This window comes from Apodemus sylvaticus, chromosome 17 (assembly GCF_947179515.1).
Source record: "Apodemus sylvaticus chromosome 17, mApoSyl1.1, whole genome shotgun sequence".
In the NCBI taxonomy this organism is placed as follows: Eukaryota; Metazoa; Chordata; class Mammalia; order Rodentia; family Muridae; genus Apodemus; species Apodemus sylvaticus.
The window spans coordinates 43,694,143-43,717,100 of record NC_067488.1 but is presented as its reverse complement, the minus strand read 5'-3'; the positions used below and the strand labels follow the sequence as shown (position 1 = coordinate 43,717,100).

The 22,958-nt window shown below is 56.6% G+C and overlaps 1 protein-coding gene across 3 annotated transcripts in view; it reads right to left on the bottom strand.

The window, feature by feature from the left end:
• Adgrb1 (adhesion G protein-coupled receptor B1) overlaps positions 1–22,958 on the bottom strand; it is a 59,298-nt gene that overhangs the window by 2,824 nt on the left and 33,516 nt on the right. For 2 of the 3 annotated variants that reach the window (XM_052160788.1, XM_052160790.1), the window contains exons 17-26: positions 22,009–22,150; positions 16,274–16,377; positions 14,787–14,889; positions 14,029–14,179; positions 13,368–13,437; positions 11,998–12,064; positions 10,248–10,333; positions 5,372–5,543; positions 3,582–3,677; positions 2,171–2,210 (exon numbers count right to left, since the gene is read on the bottom strand). In XM_052160788.1, coding sequence (XP_052016748.1) covers positions 2,171–2,210; positions 3,582–3,677; positions 5,372–5,543; positions 10,248–10,333; positions 11,998–12,064; positions 13,368–13,437; positions 14,029–14,179; positions 14,787–14,889; positions 16,274–16,377; positions 22,009–22,150 — 1,031 coding nt within the window. The remainder of the gene's footprint in view (positions 1–2,170; positions 2,211–3,581; positions 3,678–5,371; positions 5,544–10,247; positions 10,334–11,997; positions 12,065–13,367; positions 13,438–14,028; positions 14,180–14,786; positions 14,890–16,273; positions 16,378–22,008; positions 22,151–22,958) is intronic. The other variant, XM_052160789.1, reaches the window with a different exon arrangement.

Sequence of the window (22,958 nt, the reverse complement as noted above, 5' to 3'; positions counted from 1 at the left end):
CCTGAGCAGCTGAAGCTCCTTCGCTTTTCTGTGAGGCTGGCCCACGGGGGTTTCTGTCTGCCTCCCAGAACGACTGGCCTGTCACCCATATACAAAGCCTGGCATGGCAATTCTGAAAGGCAGGTGAGGGCGCCCTCTGCTGGAAAGCATAGATGGAGGCGCTTCCAGACGGAAAGACGAGCCCCTTCTGGGAGCTCCCTATCCTGGTCCCCTCCAGGACTTCTGAGGCACACAAGCCCTTGCAGGAGGGGAGGATGCGCACACGGCACAGTCACATTAGCTCCAAGGACCATGAGCCCTAGCACAGGAGGCCAATCCCTTGGAAGGGCCTTCCTGCCTTAACTTCCCTGGTGCCTTCATAAAGACTCTTTTCCTGAAGCCTCTGCCCTGACACCTCTCTTATGTCCCGTCTGACATCTGGCCTGTACTCCAGCTCACCAAACATCCTGTATGTCACTTGCCCATCAACCCAGCCCCACTGGCTAGTTGAGTACTGGATTAGTTCTCACCCAAAGCAGCCGTCCACACTGCCCTTCCTCCGTGCTCTTTCCAGAACAGGGTCACACCCCCTTCTTAGGAAGCCTGGCCCAGCTCGGCATACTGCCAGTTCTGGTCACACCTAGCCCACCTAGCCTTGGGGCACACCAGCATCTCTTGCCAGCTTATCAACTATGGTCACCCACAACATTCCAGCTTCCCAGGCCAAAGGTCCCTCACCCTCCCAGCTCACCTCCAATGACAGCATTTGGCTCTTCTATACTGTCACCCAGTATGGCGGCTTGAATAAAAACAACCCCATAGGCTAATATATTTGAATTTGTAGTCTTCAGGGAGTAGCATTATTTGAAAAGGATTAGGAGACTTGGTCTTATTGGAGGAAGGGCTTCCTTAGGGTGAGGCTTTGAGTTCAGGAGCCGTCTCAGGCCCGGTTTCTACCCCCATGGGTCAGGGTATGGCTCTCAGCTCCAGCTCCAGTGCCCACTTGCATGTCGCAGTGCTCCCCACCAGGATGATGAACTAAAACTCTGAAACTCTAAGCAGGCCCCACGCCAAATGCTTTCTTTTATAAGAGCTGCCTTGGTCATGGTGTCTTCACAGCAATAGAACAGTGACTAAGTCACCCAGCATTGTCCTCCTCCAGCCCTGGGAGCCCAACACCCCAGCAGTGAACTAGCCATCTCTCCTATCGATGTGTATGCACCCCTCCAAGGGTCAACACCATCTCAAGGACCTCCTCGGTCTACACACAGCTCAGCCCAACTCCTTCCAGTAGGGACTCTGCCCCACCACGGACATCTATACACAGACGCCCATCGTGTGCCCACCGGCAACATTCTGCCCATAGCATCACGAGGCACAGCTGGGCACGGGGAGCCCAGAGCACACCACCATGGCTGGGTCAGCATCCAACCCCTAGAGCCTGGGTCAACTCTTGGGTAGGCCATGGAGCTGGATCTTTGAAGACTAAGAAAGGATTCGTTTGCCCCATGCCAAAGTCACCTCCTCCAGGAATCTCACCCAGGAAGCAGCTGATATTCCCCACTTGGGAACCAGATGGTGCACAGCCAGAGTCTGTTGGCCATTGCCCTAGCCCCTGGTTCACAGATGCTATGGCTTGATGCTGGGAACATGGGGGAGGTGCAGAGTCCCTTCTTGCCTGTGCTTCTCTGAAGCTCCGCACTAGCAGAGCACCCAGGAGCAGTTCCTTCCCCTGGGGTTCTTCCTGCTTCCACAGAGGTCTTTCATTCTCGAAGTGTACCCCTCCTCCCCTACCCCAGTTTAACAACAAAGAAACAAAGACAACACAGAACACGGGTGTGTGGGGGAGGGCAGGCAGGAGGCAGGTGTCAATGGGTGTGCAGGCAGAGCAGGGGCAGGGCTGGGTCCCACACAGAGCTGGCCCATCTGCTCTGCCCTATGAGGGGAGAAGGGAGAGACAGACACATGAAGGGGAACCAAAGATGGTCCCAGCCCAGCTCCACGACAGCTTTCTGGGACTCGCTCAGTCACACCCACAGGCCTCCTGAAGCCCTCGAGGAGGAGGAGTCCAGGCTGGACCATATGGCAGTAGGTGTGGGATGGGGACAGGAAAAGCACACAGATGCTAGGAGTAAAGAAAGAAGCAGAAGGGCCGACTGGCCACCGTGGCTCTCACCTGTCAGGCGCTCACCTGATCTACAGGCCAGATCCACATCCTTCTCAAAGTCGGTCTGCAAGACAGAGACCGAGGCCGAGATGAGGGCAGGGCTGGTAGCAGGTGGTGCTGCAAGCTACAGAGCCGTGGGAATGGGGCCACCAAAGCCACACCCACACCTCAGAGGTCACAAAGATGTTGACACTCACCGAGAACCCCAGCCCACATTATTAGTCTACGGGCCACGGGGTGTGGCCATGCATCTATATGTTTGTCTGCGCAAGCATGGGTGTGTCTGTCCGCATTCACATGCATGTGTGTGCTGTGTTTTTGTGTGTTTATGTCTGCCTGTGAGTGAAGAGGAGTACACTGTATGAGCATGAACATATATGTTGAGAGGAGGATTGTATGACTCACAATTGAGCCAGAGTTGACCTCTATGCATTTGTGTGAAGGCGCATACACACGTGTCTCCATGCATGTGTTTGTGTCTGCCTGTGTATGCGTGCGTGCGTGCGATCAACCATGCGTGCTTTCCCTCCAAGGCATCACGGAGCAGCCGGCCTCTGCCCCTCTGGCCATGCTCCCCAAAGCCATGCAGCCACCAGGGCTTCCAGAGCCTCTGCCATTCCATCCAAGACAGACAGCAGGGGACAGACACAGACCTGGGCCAGCACCAGCCTCCCCTAGAGCAGAGACATGGTCCCCCCTGCATCTCTGAGGACAGCAGCTGGGGAGGCCAGAGTGGTGACCCAGGACCACCTTAGAAGCTTGGGTCTACAAGACCCATCCAGAGGCCACAGGGCTCCAGGGGAGTCAGTCTGGCCTTTAATCTCAAACTGGAGGTCTTTCCCTGAAATGCAGGAGCCAAGATGCTGGGAAGGTGGCCGTCTTCCCCTGAGGTCAGAGGTCAGGCCAGGAGAAACATCAAGAGGAGGGAAAACAGTGTCCCCAAATAACAAAGTACCTGTCCAGCTGACACTTGTTCCCTCTAGATGGTGGCACTGAGGCCCAGAGGGTTGGCCCTGTGCAGACAGCACCTGGAGATACTCCCCAGGGCCTCACCCCTGGGGGTGCTGACACCTGGGACAACATATGGGGTGGTGCCAGAGGGGCAGAGAGCTGGCCAGCCAGCAGAGCCCTGGAAGGCTACTGTGCCTAGATCCCATAGCTGAAGAAGTCTGCACTGGTTAACTCACAGTTGGCTTGTGCACAGTTCTGGAAGGGCCAGCTTTGAGGAAGGCAAGAATGCCCCCACCCAACTCACCACAGCCTTTCCCGGCTCAACACCCTAGATCAAGGATTTCCACTTGGCCTCAGTTTCTCCAATTGCAAACTGAGGTCTAATTCATCTAATAGGGCTGCCAGGGCCCATCAGAACTCTGGGTACAGGGAAGACCTAGAGGTCGCGGTGGGATGGCTTGTATCTCCAGGCAGTCAGTCCTACCATGAGCTGGGCGTGGCCATTCTGGAAGGAGCCCCCTGAGTCCCCGTTGCCCTCCTCTTGTCGGTCTACCACACGGCACTTCACAGCATCCTGGACCTGGAGGAGGGAAAGTACGTCAGCAGGGAGCCACGGCCGCGCAGAGGACCTCTGCAAGGAGCCTCCCTGGAGCACAGCAGCACACCTTGTCCTGTGGTCAAGGACAGGAGGACAGAGCATGGAAGATCAAGGCATTTGGAGCTCCTAATGCTGGGAGGGAACTGCAGGCTCCACTGGCTGGAGGCCACGGTAAGGATGTACGCCTGAAGCAGACCCCTGGCTTCAGGGCCAGCCTGCACCCCAAAAACCTACACTGACTGTCACTGAAGAGCCTAATCCTCATACCAGCTGTATGGGCAAGGGTAAGGACAGCCACAAGGCCAGCATAAATCTTAGCAAGCAGAACCGAGAGGGAGTGGCCAATCACCCAGGAAAACCAGCCTGAGGAAGGTCACAGCATGAAATATTGCCTAAAACCCAGCCTCTGCATCAAGAACCACAGACAAGGGCTGAAGCTGGTTCTGTGTGCTCACCCTTCCCAACCTGGGGCTGTGGCCTGTTGGCACTTAGTCACATCTGAACTTGTTGATCACAAGGCTTTACACAGCAGATCCATCCCTACGGCTAGATCTTAGTGGATGGTCTGCTATTCTTCTGACATCTGTCCTGCTTGCCTTCCTCGAATGCCTACTTTGAGACAGCTGGTCCTGCAGGGCTCTCCTCCCAACTGATCTTACAATCTTCCTTCCCATCGTATGTGCTGGGCAGAAGGAGCCTCCCTCTCCCCGGCCAGCTCTGCAGTTGCTGTTCTGGAGCCGGGACTGCTCAGGCTCCTTCTGGCTGTAGGACGCTCATGTTCCTTTCTCCTAGGCCACTGCCCACCTCCCGGAAGGCCGAACAGCGAGAGAAGAACAGAGGACGGGACTGCAACCTTGGAGCACATCTGGGGCCTTAGGATGTGAGCCAGACTTCACTTGAGAACTGGATTCAGGACTGAGGTAGCCGGGCAAATAGGCTCAGAGGTCTTGTCTCTCCCTGTGAGCTGCCATGGTGCTTGGCGGCTTCTCACGGTGGCTTCCCACAGCTGAGTGACACATGACTAGCACAGGGAAGCGGAAGGAGGGTGTAGGCTTTGTTGGGGGAATAATTTTTGTGACTTCAGGTAGCCCTCTTTCCCAGGGTGCTCCTCCAGAGCCTCCCTAGAGAACAGTAGCATCTGGTCTCCTCACTGCCCCACTCTCCCAGTCTTTTCTGTCACCTGAAGTCCCTACCCTGGTTCCTGCAGCTGGAGTCAACTGTGTTCTCTCATAGCTCCCCACTTTTCAAATCCCTCAGCAGCATTCTAGAAGGTTCTGAAGAGATGGAGGCAACAGGCTCTCTCTAGGTCCCAGCCATGCCCTGGCTCTGTCTGCAGCAGAAGTTGGCCTACTGAGTGGGGTAAGGTGCACTTCCATCACAGAGCATCCTCTCTGAGGTCAGGACAACCACCTAGTCTCACTACTGCCTCCTGCTGGTGGCCATCAGGACATAGTTGGATAGAAACATTCTCACCTTCCAAAGGTTCAGAAAACACTAGAAGCATCTAACACTGGCTCTCCTAACCCTGCCCTGTCAGCCGCAGACCTCCCAGCTGATGAGCTATCCTGGGAGATAATCTATCCTCCAAAAGGGTGCCGTTCCCAGCAACCCTGGCCCCGTGATGGGCACAAGCCCACCTCGAGGGACACAGGTGGATCCGGGCCCAGGACGCCCACCTCTCTGCGGAGTATGCAGTGCACCATCACGATGACGAAGCCCTCCAGGGAGTCAAAGACAGCGAAGAGGATCTGGAAGAGGGCGGAGCGACGGTCGGTGACGGCAAGCACAGCAGACATCCAGGTCAGCGCCAGCAGCGGCAGCACCACGCAGGAGCTCCACAGGGAGGCCCTGGGGATGGAGGGCATCAGGGCGGCCCCATGGGTGCTCCACCTCTCCTGAGGACACCCCTTTCCCCCCATCCCCAGGCCTGAGGGCTTGGAAGGGACCCAGCAAAGTAGAGGAGCGCTTTGGGAGAAAACTAGGACCCTGTCCAGGAGGGTGACAGACGGGAGGGAGACAGACAGGAAGGACACTGGGATGGGAGAGGTGTGGGGTGAAGCAGTTCCTGATTCCATCTTCCAGGCCTGAGCCCTGGACCCAGAGACCCAGGGCTCCAACTGCAATGCAAGATGGCTGTGGGGGACAGGAGTCAAGTACTGAGAGAATGAGAGAGAGAAATTGTGAGGGAAAGACAGGACAGACAGTGTACAGCTGGACAAGGCCAGAGGGTCAAAGGAGAGACCAAGACAGACAGAACAGACAGAAGGGTGTCCTTCCTCTTCCGAGGCTGCAGCTGCTCTCCTGGGCCTCGGCGCCCTCCTGCGGCCCCGACCTGTGAGCCACCCCTGCCATCCACCCTCAGTCTCTTCTTGGAGTATCTGGCTGGCATAGGGAGCCTAGCAGCCTGAGTCCGCCATCAGTACCTGGCCTGCACCTACCACGGAGCTTTGACTCAAGCTCAGGTGGGGACAATGGTGCTGCCCCGAGGCTGTGGGACATGCAAGTGCCCGAGAACTGTGCCTTGGCCCCAGCCAGCCCCAGCACTCGTGTGGTTCCAGGAGTCACTGTGGCCTGTCTGTAGCCCCTGTCGTTGCCAGGGTGACATCAGGATCACTTCTCCCTCTTCTCTTGGGGGCGGGGAGGGATCATCCTGCTGTTCCCTCAAAGGAGCAGATGGGAGAAGGGGACTGAACAGAGTGGTATCCAGGGCAGTGGGGCTGATGGGAGAGGCTAGGAGGATCTGAGAGCCCAGTTAGGCAGAGGGTCCCCCAAACTCCCACCAAACTGAAGAGTGCAGCTATGGCAGGGGTCCTATGCAGAGTCTGGCCTTACAAGGACACAGCTGTCACCTCCTCCCTGGCCTCCATATAGTTAGCTACAGTAGCCCTTTATCATGACTTCTTCCAGGCCTACCTTTGTGCCTTCTGAAGCCATGCTACTCTGACCCCAGGGATCGCCTTGCCCGCAGCCACAGCTATTACTACTGGGTGAACACAGTAGCCATCAGTGGCCAGGGTGCACAGGACTGGCTCTCTTAACCCTGCCCAGATCTCTGTCCTCTCACCTTCCCCAACTCAAACCCAAGTCAGGAATCAATCTGATGACCCACCCTTCCCCTGATGCCCTGAAGTATGGGCTGCTAAACGGTACCTCATCTAGTCCCGACTTCCAGCCAACTCTCGTTCCCTCCTTAGAGGGAACCTCTGTAAGGCACGAAGCCCCCCTGGGTCCATACTGACCCCACTCATAGTTTTGAAGTGGAGGGTAGCGTGGAGCCTCCTAGCACAGAGCCAGCTACTCCACCTCCCTCCCCTGCTGCACAAGCCAGGATGCTCTACCCAGACCCCGGTACCCAGGTATCCCGGTACCCCGGTTGTGAGCTCACCTGTCCCTGAATCTAGAACAGAACAGTGGCAGGCTGGCCCTCTAGGAAGTCACTTCCCATCACCTCATCCTCAGCTCTGTACTTGTTCCCACCACAGCACTGGGCCCAGGGACAGACATCTCCCCTCTCCTTCAAATCTGGGACCCTGACTCCTCATGGCAGCTGTGTCTAGTGTGGGAACAGGTCTTCCCACCAGCAGAGACTCCTTGGCTTCCCACAAAATCAGCTCTGCCATTTCTCTATTTCCCCCAAGCTACCAGTTTCCAAATCATTTCCCCAGAAGCCCTGAGGAAGAGGAGCCACAAGTTCCCTGGAGACTCAGATACCCCAAGGCAGAAGCTCTCCAGGTAGGCCTATGTGTTACCACCTCTAGCTGCTGCCTCACCTCTGGAATTCTGACCCTCACCTGATTAGCTCAGGCTGGACCTGAATTTGTCTACACTCTACCCAGAAAGACTGCTGATCCAAAAGTTAAGCACCAGGGCTCACAGAGGCATGGGCCCAGCGTGAGAACAGGCTAGTCTACTTGGATGGGTTCTAAACCATGCACATCTTACCCACACAGCCTGAGGTACCATGAGTCCTGGGTTCCAGTGTCTGCTCAAGAGGGTTAGTGTTTGGGGTCTCTGCTATTGTTATTGCTATGTCCTGAAGGAGGAGCCTTTGGTTGGACCTTCTATGCTGAGCTCCATCCACCCAAAACACAATTATGTTGTCACACCAAGTCAGGTGATCAACATCCCCTTGGGCTCAGTACCCTGTTCCCATGGCCATATCTTTCTGAGCACCCATACAGACAGACACACAGCACATGCACCCATGGGGGATAACACATGCATCTGTACACACTAGCCCATGCCCAGTTACATTCTTATAGTTACATGTTTGCAGGCACACCCCCCACCACACACACACACACACACACACACACACACTCACACCTACTTACCAATCATTCACTTGCTTACAAGCTCAGCTCACCCTCGGGTACTTTTTCCTCTCGTCTGCACACACCAGTCACTCTCGCTGCCTCGTGCAGCACGCTGTCCACACACCCAGCTACTCTCACGCATGGGAACCTCTCTGCACAGCTGCATACTGTAAACAGACCCACTCTCACACATAGGCACCATCCCTGTGCACACTGGCACATAGATATCATATACACATCCAACCACTCTTACACAGGAGCAATGCTAACAGGCTCATACCCCCAAACACGCATATATATACACACTCACATGACTCCAGCCTCTATTCACTTGTCTGATGGAGGTGGGGGCTGTGGCTAAGCTCTGGACAAGCACTGTTGGGGGGACTCGGGCGGTGGCAGGAAACAGTGCAGGCCCACCCCAACTGACCGTGGGTTCAGTCCCATTCTGCTACCTTAGCTGACCTACTCCTTGCCTCCCAAGTATCTTATATGCTGCATAGCAAGCAGGTCTCGAATCGGGAAAGACAGGCCTGCAGGCAGGGGGTGGGTAGAGGCCAGGGCTGCCTTGAAAGCCCAGAGGGGACCGCAGAAGTGAAAGAAATGAAAGAAAAACATAAAAACAAATAAATGTGAGTCAGGAGGGAGCAGAGCCCATGCAGGGCTGCTCCAGGTGGCGGCAAGGCACTAACATGGCGTTACTGGTGGCGTCGGAGGTGGCTTCGGCCGCAGAGAGGACTCCGCATTCAGCACACGTGAGGGCACGCCCGAGGGGGGGCACGGGCAGCTGACTGCAAGTGAAATCAAAGGCTGAAACAAAAGCAAACAGGTTCCCTCGGAAACGCGAGGCAAGGAACAGAGATGGCAGCCCGAGGCTCTCAAGCATCTCAGGGGCCCGAGCTGAGCGCAGGGAGTAAACTAGGCAGGACTGCAGGCTGCCTGCATCTGCTGACTGACAGCACACCTCAGTCTCGGGGTGGACAGCAGCCAGATCTGAAGGAGGCTTTGCTACCCTTCCACCTCCCACAGAGGCACACCAGATGTTATCACATGGGCTGCCCTCACAAGGAGAGCAGAAATAGACAGGCTGAGCTGTATGACAGCCCCGCCCAGGCATGCCCATGGATGTGTGAGCGGGAAGACGCCTCCTCATCTAGGCATCGGCCCAGGATACCCATAGCTGGGATCTGATTCCAGCTCCCAACTTTCCCCATCTCTAAAGCCCCGTTCACTCTGATATGAGGGGATACAGACACGGAAGCTTGCCCTGTGGCTATTCTGACAGCAGATCAAGAAGGCCAGCGCTGGAGAGTCCAGGGAGACCTCCACACCTACAACTTCAGCCACAGTTCATCCTACATGTGGTCTGGGTCTCAGACTCTGATGCTGGCCCAGTACTCTGAGGTGGACAGCCAGGCTGAGGCTAGAAGCTTAGGCCCAAGCTCCCCACCATAGAGGGACTCTCAGCAAACTGATAGCTCCTTAGCCTGCTCAAGAGCTCTAACCAGGGCCAGAGTCCACCAGGCACCCAGGGAAGTCACTGGGCAGAAAAGGAGGAACCAGAAAAAGAGAGACAGTGAGAAACAGAGAGAGACACCAAGCAAGACAGGCACAGGGGGGGAGGGGCAGGGGTAGGACCCCCACAAAGACACCAGCACACCAGCTCCAGGATGTAGAAGGCTGGACAGGGAGAACTCTGGGCAGGGCAAGGCTACAACCCCAGTTTCCTATGACCCCTGGAATGTTCCTGAGTTGAGGCAGCAGTGACCCCCATGTCTTCCCTCACTCCCAGGACAACCCACAGAGCAGGTGCCTGAGTAGTGTGGGAGGAGCCTTGTCCCATCTGTCCCTAGCTATCCTCCAGTGATGAAGGCACCAGATAGACAAGGCCTCTTGTGATGGGATTCGGGGAACAGGGAAGAGGCGCTCCCAGCCTTGGGCCTGGGGTGCCCTCCCACCAGCCTGAGCCCAGTAGGGGGTGCTCTCTTCGAGAAATGAGCCTTATAGTTTCTGGAGACTCTACAGGGTCCCACCTTATTACAGGTCAGTTAGAGAAACTGAGGCACAGAGCAAAGCAGAGACCAGATGGCTAGCAAAAGCCTTTGTATTCTATGCCCCAGTTTCCAAGCCTGTTCCAGGACACCTGAATTGTCAGACTGGATTGGGGACTTAATGGTGGGTGGGCTCTGGGTCTTTCCAGCCAAGAAGGGCAAGGTGCCAGGGCCACAGGGCCTACCCTGCCCGCTCCTTCAGCTTCTTGTCCGTGATGCCGTCCTTGGACACGAGCTTGTTGAACACCAGGATCCCGATCACCATGTTCACCTGCCGGGCAGAGGCAGGAGTGGGCCAGAGCCCATGCGTGCCTAGATCAGCAGCGACCATGCCCAGGATGTCCACAGTCTTCTAAGGGTTACTCATGTGCCCCCACAATTCAGACCCCAGTGCTGGCCAAGTGGATGCATCCAGAGTCCTGTTCCTCAATGTGCCCACACCACCAACAGCCCTCCCCTGGCCCTGATGATGGTAAGCTCCTAGTTGTAGGTGATTCTTAGGGCTAAGAATGACTTCATCTGGCAAGTACTAGCCACCCCTTGTTCTTGATTTCCTCCAATCCCACTGACTCTCAGCCCCATTAACAATAGTCACTGGGTGCCTCCCGAGGGCTTCTTAGGAGATGTCAGATGCATCTCCTAAGCTACTAACTAATTTACTACCCAAGATAAGAATTGGTCTTAAGTCCGCTGTCAGAGCCTCCATGCCCTGGGACCCTGGCACCTTTCCTGTCTTTGATTATCTCTGCCACGGTATGGAAAAAGGGATAAGGTGTTGCTCAAATCTTATTTCTCATCCCCACTTTGAGGGAATTCCTGAAAGCCTCTAGGTAATTCCTTTTTTTGTAGAAAGACTGCCGGGATCCCAAGGCCTTGACCCAGCTCTAAGGGGCAAAGGAGATACTGTGGGGGGATACTGTGGACTCTTGTGCCACAGACCATGCCCAGTGGCCCAGGGGCTGACAGTTTCCCTGGCTCTGCACAGTCAGGATTTCACATACAGGACCTTGCTTCCTGGCATAGCCCTGCCTCATAGCTCGCTGGCCACACCGCTGGGTTGCAGGTATTCTAGGACTGGCTACCCTCCTGCAATCAGCTCTGCTTGGCTGTTGTAGGCATGGTCAATGCACAGGATCCAAGGGTGCAGCCCCTGGAGCCTGCTCTTAGATGACACCTATTCTGGCCCAGAAGCTCCCCTCAGAGACATTGACCAGTTATGTCCACCTGGCCTTCCACCTGGATGCCTTTGAGGAATAAGGAGCAGGGATTCTGGCAGCCACCCAACTGTCTCTACCCACCTACACACTCACCCCAGACTCGAGTCTCACACTCTGCAGGGTCAGTCACACCTGTCTACCACACTGACTTGAGCGAAGCTCTCTGACCACCCCTCCCCAACAGAGGGTAAGCTGGGGTGACAAGGACTAGAGAGAGAGAGAGAGGGCATCTAGCCCCATGCTGAGCCAGGCCAGTCCTGGCTCCGGGCCAGTGCCCAGCTATAGTTCTGGACTCCTCTCCAAATGGGCATGTCAACTGAAGGACCAGGAAAGAGCAAGGTCCCTCTGACACCAGGAAACAAGCAGCCTCAGTTCTTGGCAGTCTGGGTGCTGACAGTTGCGGTGGACATGCGTGACCTGAGCCAAGTCTACTCAATCCCTGTAGCTTCAGCTATCCATCTGTCCGTCTGTCCCTACCTCCCTGTTACTCACCAAACTCTCAAAGGCCTCCTGGCAGGTACATATTCAATGCCTAATACCCAGGCAAGCCATGCTCATGGAGATAAGAGAGTGACAGGTGCCACACTGAGTGACTGGGGCAAGGTGGGGGAGCTGCCACTGCTGGTGACCAGATCCCTGCAGGCCACCTAGGAGAAGGTAAGGACCCAGGGGTCCAGCCTGGGAGGGAGAGGAGGGGAGGGGAGGGGTGGGTCAGTACCAGCACAACTGCAGCAGCCGGTCCCACGAAGGCATACAGAAGTCCCCCCTCCAGAGAGAGCCAGCAACTGGGAAAGAAACAAACTGTCAGAAACTAGGACCATGCCCAAGACAGACAGAGAGAGAGAGAGAGAGAGAGAGAGAGAGAGAGAGAGAGAGAGAGAGAGAGAGAGAGTCAGAGAGACGTGTATGAGCCAGGCAGCCATGACAGAAAAGAAAATTTGCACACACATTTTTGTTTGTTTGTATCCTCAGGGGTCCCTGTGCAGCCACTGCTACCTCCACTTACAAATGGAGGTGTGGCCCAGAGCAAGGATACGCCTCCTCAGAAGCCCTGGGGCTCCCCTCTGTCCTCTGTGGGTGGGGCCCCTTCTGGCTCTGCTCTCAGAGTCTCTGACAGACCCTGCAGGACATGAGGTTCCTGGCCTAGGTCACTAGCCCTGTGTTCAATTGCCTAGCTCTCCAGAGCCCCTGGACACCATCCATGATACCAGGAGATCAAACCCTAGAGCAGTGTGGTTCTCAGCCTTCCTGATGCTGCGGCCCTTTAATACAGTGCCTCATGTTGTGGTGAGCCCCCACCCCGCCCCACGCATAAATTATTTTGTTGCTGCTTCATAACTGTAATTTTGCTAGTGTGATGAATTGTAATGTAAATATTTGATACGCGGGATATTTGATATGAGACCCCTATGAGGGCTAACACCCGCAGGTTGAGAACGGCTCCCAGAGAGGATTCTCTGCATGCGACAGGCCTGCCCCCAGCTCTGGCCTGGGCATTCTAGCCAATGCTGCTCAACATTCTCAGAATCCCATCAGTGTTTTCAACATGGCTCCAGAGCCCTGCCACCCACCTCCCTGGAGCTTCAGAGCAAGTCAGGTTTTCTCTGACCCACCCGCTGGTGGTTTTAGCCACCCAGCTCCCAACTAGTGTGAACCAGCCAATCCTGCAGGTCTCTGGTCCCCTTTCTAGCTCTATCCTGAGCCTGGGATCCTACTTTCCGAATTGAGCCCACGCTGCTTTAGGTCAGCTGTTGTGGTCTCAGGGGCCTCATCTGTGAAACTGACTGACGCTTACACTGCCCTTGGGGAGGGTGCATCTGCTGTTCTCAGGAGTTATCCTCAACACTTGTACACATGAAGACGATGATGACTCCGGGGGCTCATGGCCATCAAGGTCACCCACTGAGGAAGCTCTGGTGGCCCCGGGCATTCGTCTCATCCCCCTGATCAGGCTAGACAGGACCTGATTGCTTAGGAGTGAGAGAGCTGCCCAGCGGCCCGCCCTCCTAAGCCTGGTGACACAATGCCAGCAGGACCAGGCACCCCGGGTCTGCAGAAGGCCATTCCATCCCCGCCTGCCCCACTCACTAGCTCATGGTGCTGTACCCCTTGGCCTTGGTGAATCCCACGGAAATGGCCACCACCAGTGCAGGGAGCCCTAGAAGAGGAGCGGAAGAAAGGGGATCAGTCCTGCCACACCCTTTCCACATGGGTTGGGGGACAGGCTGCATGAGGGGAGCCCCAAATGTACTACAGGAAAGAGGTGGACAGGGTGGGACAGTGCAGGGTGACTGCAGATCAGAGGGCGAGACGCAGTCTATCACCACTTAATCTCACAGAAAGAGGATAGCCTTTTTTGGGCGCATGCGTCCTAAGTACTATGGAAGGTACAATATGCTGTCTTTGCCATCCGAATGCCTATGGGACTGATTGGGCTGTGTTTTCTGGCAACCTTATAAAGGAATGGAAGCTCAGAGGGAGAAGCCTGAATGGCAAACAGAGACTCTGGAAGTGGCAGAACCAAGCAGGGGCCAGGACAAAAATACCAAGAACAGAGCTAGCCCATCATCTTAGCCAGGCTGCCCATCCCCTGAGGCTTTGCTTACCCCAGCCCACACTGTACACCCTCTCTCCACTGTGTGCCCTCACTCTTGGTCACTAACCCCTGCCTACTGCCTACCCTCACACCCCCCCCCACAGCCCTAGCCACAGTCCACCCTCCCCTCCCAACCCCAGCTGCCCTGCTTACCCCAGCCCAGGCAGAGAAAGCGCTTGCGGACGAGCCGGCTCCGGAGGCGGCCAGTGACAGCCATGTAGGATTGCCAGGCCTCGGTGAGCACCCAGCAGAATGAGGACAGGAAGAAGAAGTGCAAGAAGGCGGCCACCAGCGTGCACACAACCTGGGCAGGCAGGGGCCAGGGGGGCTGGGCTCGAGGGCTCTCACCCATCCCTCACGTACATGTGGCAACAGACGGGAAAAACCTAGCACCCAATGACTCAGACCAGCCAAGTTCCCAGGCAGGAAGCAACCTGGTCCTCACCCTGAGATGGACCACTGGAGCCTAAGGCCTGGGGTGGGTGCTCATCCTCCCCCCCCACCCCCAGCTCCCAGCAAACTGGGTCCAGGAGCCCACTGAGAAGCTCCAGTCAGGTCTATACCTGAGGCCCAGGGGTCAGGGGGAGTCACACCCTAAGACCCACATCAAGTCACAGGCAAGCCCACTGTGACAGTGAGTTTCAGTCATGGCACACAACAGTGTCTGGGGCTAGACCTTCTTTCTGTCTCCAATACATTAGGGTGGCATGTGAAGACCCCTCTCAAAGCTTAGCCCCTGGGTCCCATTTGGCAAGACAGAGAATGGAGGTCACAGGTAGGAGTGAGGAAGGGGTCCTAGGAAAGGCAAATGGAGAGCCCTCACACTGAGCCACCCAGCCATCTTCACCACACCAGAGAATACAGGGCAGGGCAGGGCAGGGCAGGTCAGGGCAGGGCAGGAGGCCACCTACCTTGTTGCGCGTCTGGGTCTGCCCGATGAGGATGAGCGCATTAGAGGAGATGATGGACAGGCAGAAGTTGATGAGGATGACAGACCTCTCTGAGCGGATGTACCTGTGAGAGGGTTGAGGGCCAGAGGTCAGCGACTAACAGGACCATGGTCATGTGGACTGCCTAAGAACCAGAGTCCCATTTCCTCCCTGAAATTACTGCCTGTCATCACCACCACCATCACCACCACCGCTACAGTCATTACTAACCCCATCACCACCACCACCACCACTATTACCACTACCATTACCACGCCTATCATCACCACCACCCCAATCTTCACTACCGTTGTCGGTACCACCAGCACCACATCTACCATAACCATCATCACCTACATCATCACTACCATCGTCACTACCACAGTCACCATTACCACCATTACCATTTTGTCTGTCCCCCACTCCCTAACTGGCCATCAGAACAGTTCCTGTCTGCAGCTTGCAGGGCACAGTGGTGCCAGCAACGCTCACTGAGAAAGGTGCTTTATACACTAAGCTGCCTCCTGTCCGGGTCAGACTCGAAGCCAGCCTCTGAGATCCTGAGAGGCTGTGCAGAGGGAGTCCTGTGGGAAGCATTCTGGATGCTCTGCCTTTGGGAAGAACACAGAGGGCACCTGATGCTCGAGGCTGCATAGACCGCCCCCCTCCCCAGTCACATCCATCTCTTGCTGCTGCTTGCAGGCACTGACTAGCACACCAGTTTCGATTATTGGCCACCATCACACGCGTGGGGCAGAGAACTGGAATAGCCAGTGACAGGGGCCAGCCATGGCACGGGGTGGCTCTGTGTACAATGACCTTGAATGTACCTTAGTGTAAAACGACTGGGTGGGACTGGATGCTGGAGAGAGCAGGGAGAGCCTTATCCTCCTGCCTCACACCTGTGGTTACATACACCTACTGTCGGGGGCATGTGCACTGACACACTTGTGACCTGAGTGAGCTCCTAATGCCTTATCCATAGAGGATTCACACGATGCAAGTCTCCTAGATACACGCTTGCCTGGAGTTTAGCCAGGTTGTGCCACCCTATAACCCATATGGGCAGCCAGGGCCTGCGGTGGACATAGGTCCTGATGATCCTTGTAGCCTTGGGATTCTGACCCCAGGGAGTTTGCAGGCCCAGGTATGAGAGTACACAGGAATACCGGGTAGCCACAAGAACCCAAATAGGCAAAAGATAACTGCTTTATGTGTCCAGCTGGGGCCTGGGCTCAAAGCTGGTGTCTGTCAAGGCATGTAGTCAGGTGACAATAGGAACAAGGACCTGAATACTTAACATGTCCCCCCATTCTGCCTCTGTGGTCCCTGAGTGACCCAGCAATCAGGAAACTGGAATGAAAACAGAGACAGCATGGGACAAACGGGTCAGCTGGTCCAGAGTAGATGGTACAAGGAAGAGGGAGGGAGGAAGGGCTGGATCGCTGGCTTCTGGAGCAGGCACCTACCTCCACACAGACACGTAGATGATGACCAGCATGAGCAGGGTGAGGGAAGACACACCACAGCCCACGATGAGCGTCACAGATGGCACGGTCACCTTATCCATGGTCTGGAAAGCAGGAGAGACAAGGAGTGAGACATGACCCATGGCAGGCAAACAGAGGCCTGACCCAAGCCCCATGTAGTCCAAGGGGTCTTGTGCCCTTCCACGCCAGTCCGACTTTCTCTGCTGGGTGGTTTTCGTCCCTAGTTGAGGACAAACCTCACAAGTATAATGACAATCACAAACCATACTAGTAATAGTCCTCACCTCCTTCATGTCATAGCCCCTCAACTCTGGGAGGGTTTGCCCTCACATCACAGAGGCAAAGACTCAGTCTTGTGCCCACAGTCAGCTCTGAGGTTCTGCACGGCCAGGGCCTCAGGATGGTGTCCACCTCCAGCTCCTACTATATCTAAATGGGCAGCCAGCCAGCACCCCTAACTCCATGGCCACCCACCCCAACGTTCTTCCCACAGTTCCATTTCTCATTACCCCACTCGAGCTCCTCTTTTTGTCCCCCCGCCTGCTTTTGTGTGGTACCTTGATTCACCCCCATATCCTGTCCTCTCCCTGCTTGCCTCAGTACTCCTGGTCCAGTGCAAAGGCCACTGGGCTGCCTTGCTCCCCTCCCAATCATTGTACCTGAGATTCGCTTGGCCCCGAACTCACTTCCCAACTCCACAAGACTAGGGCCTTGGCCCGTCTGATCTGGTTTATCCTTGTGCAGGCACAGACCCCACCATTCTCTACCACATGCCCAGCACAGCCCAGAAACAGCAGGAGCTAGCCCTGCTCACACAAGGGAATGCTCACTGCAAATGGTGACACAGAGCATGGCTCATGCCACGAGCCCTGTGGTGCCGCAGGCTGTAAGTCATGGGAGTAATAGCGGAACCTCTGCATCACCCCCAGCTCCTCAGGCCTTCTTCCTTTCCCTCTTCCCAAATGAAAAGAAACCTGAGGTGGCCTAACTAGGCTCTACCCCCCCCCCAGGGTGCTTGACAGGTAGGTCCACAGACATCCACCTACCTGATAAACATACAGACACATATACCCCTGGCACAAGCAGGAAGACCCCTGCTCTGGCCCTAACACCAAGCGTGATCTTTATGCCTGCGGGGTAACTATGCTCCAGCCAAACCTACTCTGGGAAAGAGGCTTAACTCCTGCTGTATGAAGAATCAAGAGCCTCTAATTACCCTAGGCCCCTGGGCTTTGCAGAAGACCAAGGTGACCAGCCCTGTGTCTCTGCAACCTCAAAAGTCTCTAGCCATAATTGTGAATGGCCAGTGGAGCCATCACTGCATCCGCTACACTGAAATGCTGGGCATCTTTCCCCAGGCATGAGCTCTCTAGGGTCACATAGTCTTATCATACTTTCCTTTACCAGTGAAGAACCTGGGTCCCACGTGAGGGGAGGCCAGGTGACAGGGACAGGTGGGGGCTGTGGCCAGCAAAGATTCCAAAGCTCTGGGAAGGTCACAGTCAATTGAGCAAGTGGCTCGCACCCATGCCATCACTGACTCCACTTCTGACCTCTAAGGCCATCTGCCTTGTCTGCCCTCATTAGGCCTGGCAGCCACCAGACACCCCTAGCCTGCTTGCTTCTCCCAGTTGGTACCCATGAAAGCCTCAACTCTGTATTCTGTGGGGCAGGGAGGGGCGGGGGCAGCAGGAGTGTCAAGAGAATGCCAGGTCTTATTAGGAGGGTCAGACTGGAAACCCCAAGGACAAGAAGCAGACCCTAAATCCTAGAGAAAAGACAAGACCAGGCTGGCCCACCATGGGACATCAGCTTCAATGCCAAGCTCAGCATGCCCGAGGGCCTTAGCACAGGCTGTTCCCATCACCCATCATCACTGTCCTTCTGACCTTCGTGTGCCTGGCTCTTCTCTTAGCTGAGATGTCACCACCTTCTAGAGACCCTACGAACATTCGGTCTGAACAGCCTTGGGCTCTCTGCCTGTCGCTTTCCCTCAAGCACTCACCGGTGAATAACTCACTGATGGACGGCATGTCTCAGTTGCACTTTTCACAGTTGCTGTCAATTTGCACCCTGTAAACTCCTGAGTCTTCGCATGGTCTACACGCCTCACCTCCTAAAGAATAGCTTCTATCTGCAAGGCCAGCTTCCTCCTGTTCCTGTCTCACTGTTATCTACATCTCCAAAGTACCTCACCTCAGACTAAGATATGTAATAATGTTACCTATTCCCCCATTGCCCCTCACCAATAACACATACTGAGTCTTGATCTCAATCAAATTCCACTCTGCTTCTTGAGCTGGTGCACATTCTGAGTACCAGCTGAACGTTGAGCCTTGATCCTTGTCGCGGGCTGAGCTCTGGACATATTCATATATTGAGTCCTGACCCTGGTCACAAGTTGAACGCTGACCATGTACATAATTCAGGTCAGAGGCTGAGCCACAATCCTGGTTATACACTGAGCCCTGATCCTGGTCACACTCTGAACCCTGGCCCTATTCACATACCGAGTCCTGATCCTGGTTGCACTCTGAGCCCTGACCAATCCAGTTATGATTTGAACCCTGTCCTTGATCATACTCTTGAGTGTAACCCTGGCTACACACTGCTACCTGACCCTGCCACACCTGGGCCTGACCCTACTCACACACCTGCCCTCATCCTGGTCACATGCTAAGCCCTGATCCTGGTGACATACGCAGCCCCGAGTCAGGTTAAATGCTGATACCGATCCTGGTTACTTACAAACAGGAATAGGGCCTGGTCGCCTACAAGCTAAGACTGAGGGATGCGTGTCCCAGAGGCAACGACACCAACATCTGGCCCCACGTTGTTTACTATGGCCAGGCTGGGTCGGGCACCATAAACACACTGCCTAGTCCGTCCCTGAAGCTCAGGCAGGTGGTGCATCCTCCTCACAGGTGTGACTCAGAGCAGTTACTCACCTCCTGCAGCCGCAGCCCAGCAGCATCTGCGCCCACACCCTGGCTGCCAGCCAGCTCCCTGCTCCTAGGTCTGTCTCCCTCATGGCATGCCTTGACCAGTTTGCAACCCTAGCTTTGGGTGCCACACACGTTACCTCCACCTCAGGCCCTCTAGAGAAGAGTCCCCTGAGCCACTGTGTCTGGAATGTTGTCTCTGCCAAGGCTGAGGTGCCTTCCGACTATCTGGTTCAGATGGTCTCCCTATCAGCCAGAGAGAGGAGCACTGTCTCTCCCTGCCAGCCACCTAGCTCAGCTCTGGCCACCTCTCTGCAGCCAGACAGGTTGTCCTTTGCTTGCTTATCCCTGCCAGGGTCTTGTCTCCCGTCTTTCCTGCCTTCCCTTTCCTTAGCATGACGCTAAGCCCTCCCTCTCACCCTGTCTACTTTGTCTCTCCTGTCCTGTACCCCATGCCTTTCTCACATCCTGCAGCTCAGTGCCTTTCTCACCTAAATAGAATAGCTGTCTCCCTCTACCCCAAGCTAGGCTAGTGAACTCCTATGCATCCCCAGGACCTCACTCCAAACCTCCTCTTTACAAACTCCTTCTAGATGCTCCTTTGCGGGAAGGAGGCTGCTGCCTGCTTCCGGGGCCCCCAGTCTTCCTAGAGGACACCATCAGGTTCTGCCTGAGCCCCCCAGACCTGGCCATTCAAATGTCAGCTTAGGCCAAGTAAGGCAGCTAGAGGTCAGGAAGACCTCAGCGGGAGCACTTTCTGATCTCTCCCCTCCAGCATCTCAAATAGGGTCTCACCCTTATGGAAGTCAATATGGGTGAGATAGGGGGTTAGGCAGAAAGGAGAGAACGACCAAAAGGAGTTCTGGTGGGAGGCAAACAGAAGCCACTCCCACAATAGTGGTCCGCCCACCCCCTCTCCCTGCTCAAGCCCCACCCTAAAGGCAAGCTTCTCTCAAGGCAGTCCTGCAGTTAGGAAGGCCAGTTGCTATGATATCACACAAGTAAGGCGAAGGGCTCCAGGAGGTACCACCTGGCTCTTAACTCAGCCTCTGCCGCCCGGTCTGGGCTACAGACAGGGAGCTCTGAAATGACGCCCTGCAGAGACACCGTTTTGTGACCACTGACCTGATCTGCAGAAGCCCCCAGGGCATCCATGGATTCCAGCCACACAAAGCAGAGCTGGGGACAGTCCATCTGCTCCGTCCCCTCAGGGTGGCCTCATTCCCCCTGCCCCAGGCACTTATCATAGTCAGCTCTACCTAGGAAGGCTCCACACCCAAACCCTCTGCTCATTCCCAGCATCAGGAGCGGTACGCCAGCTACGGCTGCTTCAGGGGTCCAGCTCCCAAGAACAGCGCTCCCCCTTAAGGACAAAGGGCCCCCTCCTTTTTATAAGGGAAACTCTAACAGGCAGAAGGCCGATCCAGGATACTGCTATGTGTAAGAAGCAAGCTCATTGTTCCAGTCTTCAACTCCGATCTCCTACTGCCCAGTCCTGGGCTGGAACAAAGGAGGTAGGGACGTGGCTCTGCGATTCTCCCCATTCTGGTCCTACTTCCATGTCCTAAGGCACAGCAACACAGGAGCCCAGGCTGGACCTACGCTGCCCAGGTCAGCCTCTGGAAGTCCTGGAATGGACATGCAGTGGCCATCTCTACAGAAGCCACCTCTGGCACGGAGTTTCTAGGGTGGTCCCAGCCATTGCTGTCATCCTGCCTACAGACCTTCCGGTCTAGGCAGTCCCACATAAGGATCTGCCCAGTTGGAAGGCACATGGGACCCAGACTCACCATGGGACCTGGCACTGGCGCTTCTTGGCTTCAGATGTGATGACTATCAAAGAGGAGTTTGGTAGCAACTACTGAGGGCCCTCTGGTTCTGACCGGCCATGAGACCCCCAGCTGACATAGTATGCCCTCTTCACTTTCAGAAAACAAGACGGTGGCCAAGCATCTACATGGAACTTGGGCTCTCAGAGGGCCAAGATCTAGCTGCTCACATCCGGGAGAGCCAAGTCCTCTCCCCAGAGTCCTCCATTCCATCCCTGGAGCCCCTTCCGCAAGAGTGCTGGGCTGGGCTGGGCTAGGGGCCAGGGCTCAGACCCTGGCTCTTCCCCTTCCTGGGCCAGTCCTGCCCAAGAACTCTGAAACTCCAGCCCCTACCCCCACTCTCCTGGCCTTCTTGAGACTGTAGGGCCAGGAAAGCCCACCAGTCATGAGGACTGGGCCAGCACCCAGAGCCCCAGGCAGCAAGCTGGCCTGAGATGCTGTCACCATAGAAACCAGCAGCCCCCACAAGAATCGCAGGAACAAAAACGGAGGCCCCTGAGACCATGGGGCCTGTCTAGGGATTTGGGCCAGGCCCAGCAGCCTCAGCCACCCCCAGAACCCTGCCTGGGGACACAGCCACCTCCGCAGCCCAGGCTCCACTGGGGCGGGGGCAGGCAGAAGCGCTGTGCGAAGGAGCTCCTCTTCTCAGCGCAGGGGTCCACAGGCCCGCCTCTCAGCCCCAGTTCTAAGGTCTCCAAGGCCTGAGGCCTCCAAGGAGAGTGGAGCCAAGACCCACCTGACAGTCACTTCCTGAGGGTCTCTAAACTCCACACTGCCACCCACTAGGCTCCCACTCACCATCTCCAGGACTTCTATGGGACACTGTGGTTGCCAGGCTCTGAGACCCCTGGGGGGCCGGGCCTGGCCCTGTGCCTCCCGCCCGCCCGCGCTCACGTCCCCGCCCGCGTCCCGCGCCCCGAGCCCCCCGCCGTCCGGGTCTCACCGCGTCGGCGCTGAGCTGGGCTAAGATGGCGAAGGTGGAGAGCCGGTCACACAGGCAGCGCGTCCGGAGGGCATCGAGGGGCACCGTGCGGCAGCCGCGCCACGACCAGGGCCCGAGCTGCGGGGGGGCGGAGGAGGAGGGTCTGCGGGCGGCGGGACGGGAGACAGCGTCAGCGGCGGCGCGCGGGCCCCGCGCCCGCCCGGCCCGGCCCGGCCCGCACCTGCGCCCGCCGCGCGACCGCCCCGCCGCCAGGACCCGCCGCCCCGGCACCCATGGCCGCGCTCTGCACCGCCCGCCGCGCGCTGGAGACGCGGAGCGCGGCCCGCGGGAGCGCGGGCCGCGGGAGCGGCGGGAGGGAGGCGGGAGCTGGCCCGGGGCCCGGCCGCCCCGCCCGCCAGCTTGCCCGGCCGCGAGCCCGCGCGAGCCCGAGGCCCTGGCGCGGGGGCGCGCGAGGGGCCGCCCAGGAGTACCCCAGCCTCACAGCCCAGGGCTCTTCCGGAGCTGGTGACCTTGGGATGGCTCCATCCCGCGCGGCCGCGCCGCTGCATCCCTCCAGGACTGGCCGCCAGGGTATCTGCGGCTCCAAGTCCCAGACTAGCACAGCCCTCCCTGCAGGGAGCTGGCCAGCTGCTGGAAAGTTCCCTCTGCGCGCTGACCCAGGCCCCTCCTGCTGCCTCCAGGCCTCCGCTGGCCCCATTTCAGCGAAGCAAAGTACTAGCTATGTTCTGGGTGCACCAGGATCTGAAGGATTCCAGCAAATACCCCCTCCTCCCCTTCCTACCTCCCCTGGGGGCCTACCAGGCAGTTCTCTGAACAGAAAGTTACCAGCTTCCATCCTTCTCCCTCTGGCCCTGGGGCTGAGTTTGCTTTGCAGGAAGTGCCTGGGGCCACCTTTTGGGAACTCATTCCTGTTCCTGTCCCAGAAGCACCCCAGGATGTGGGCTAACAAG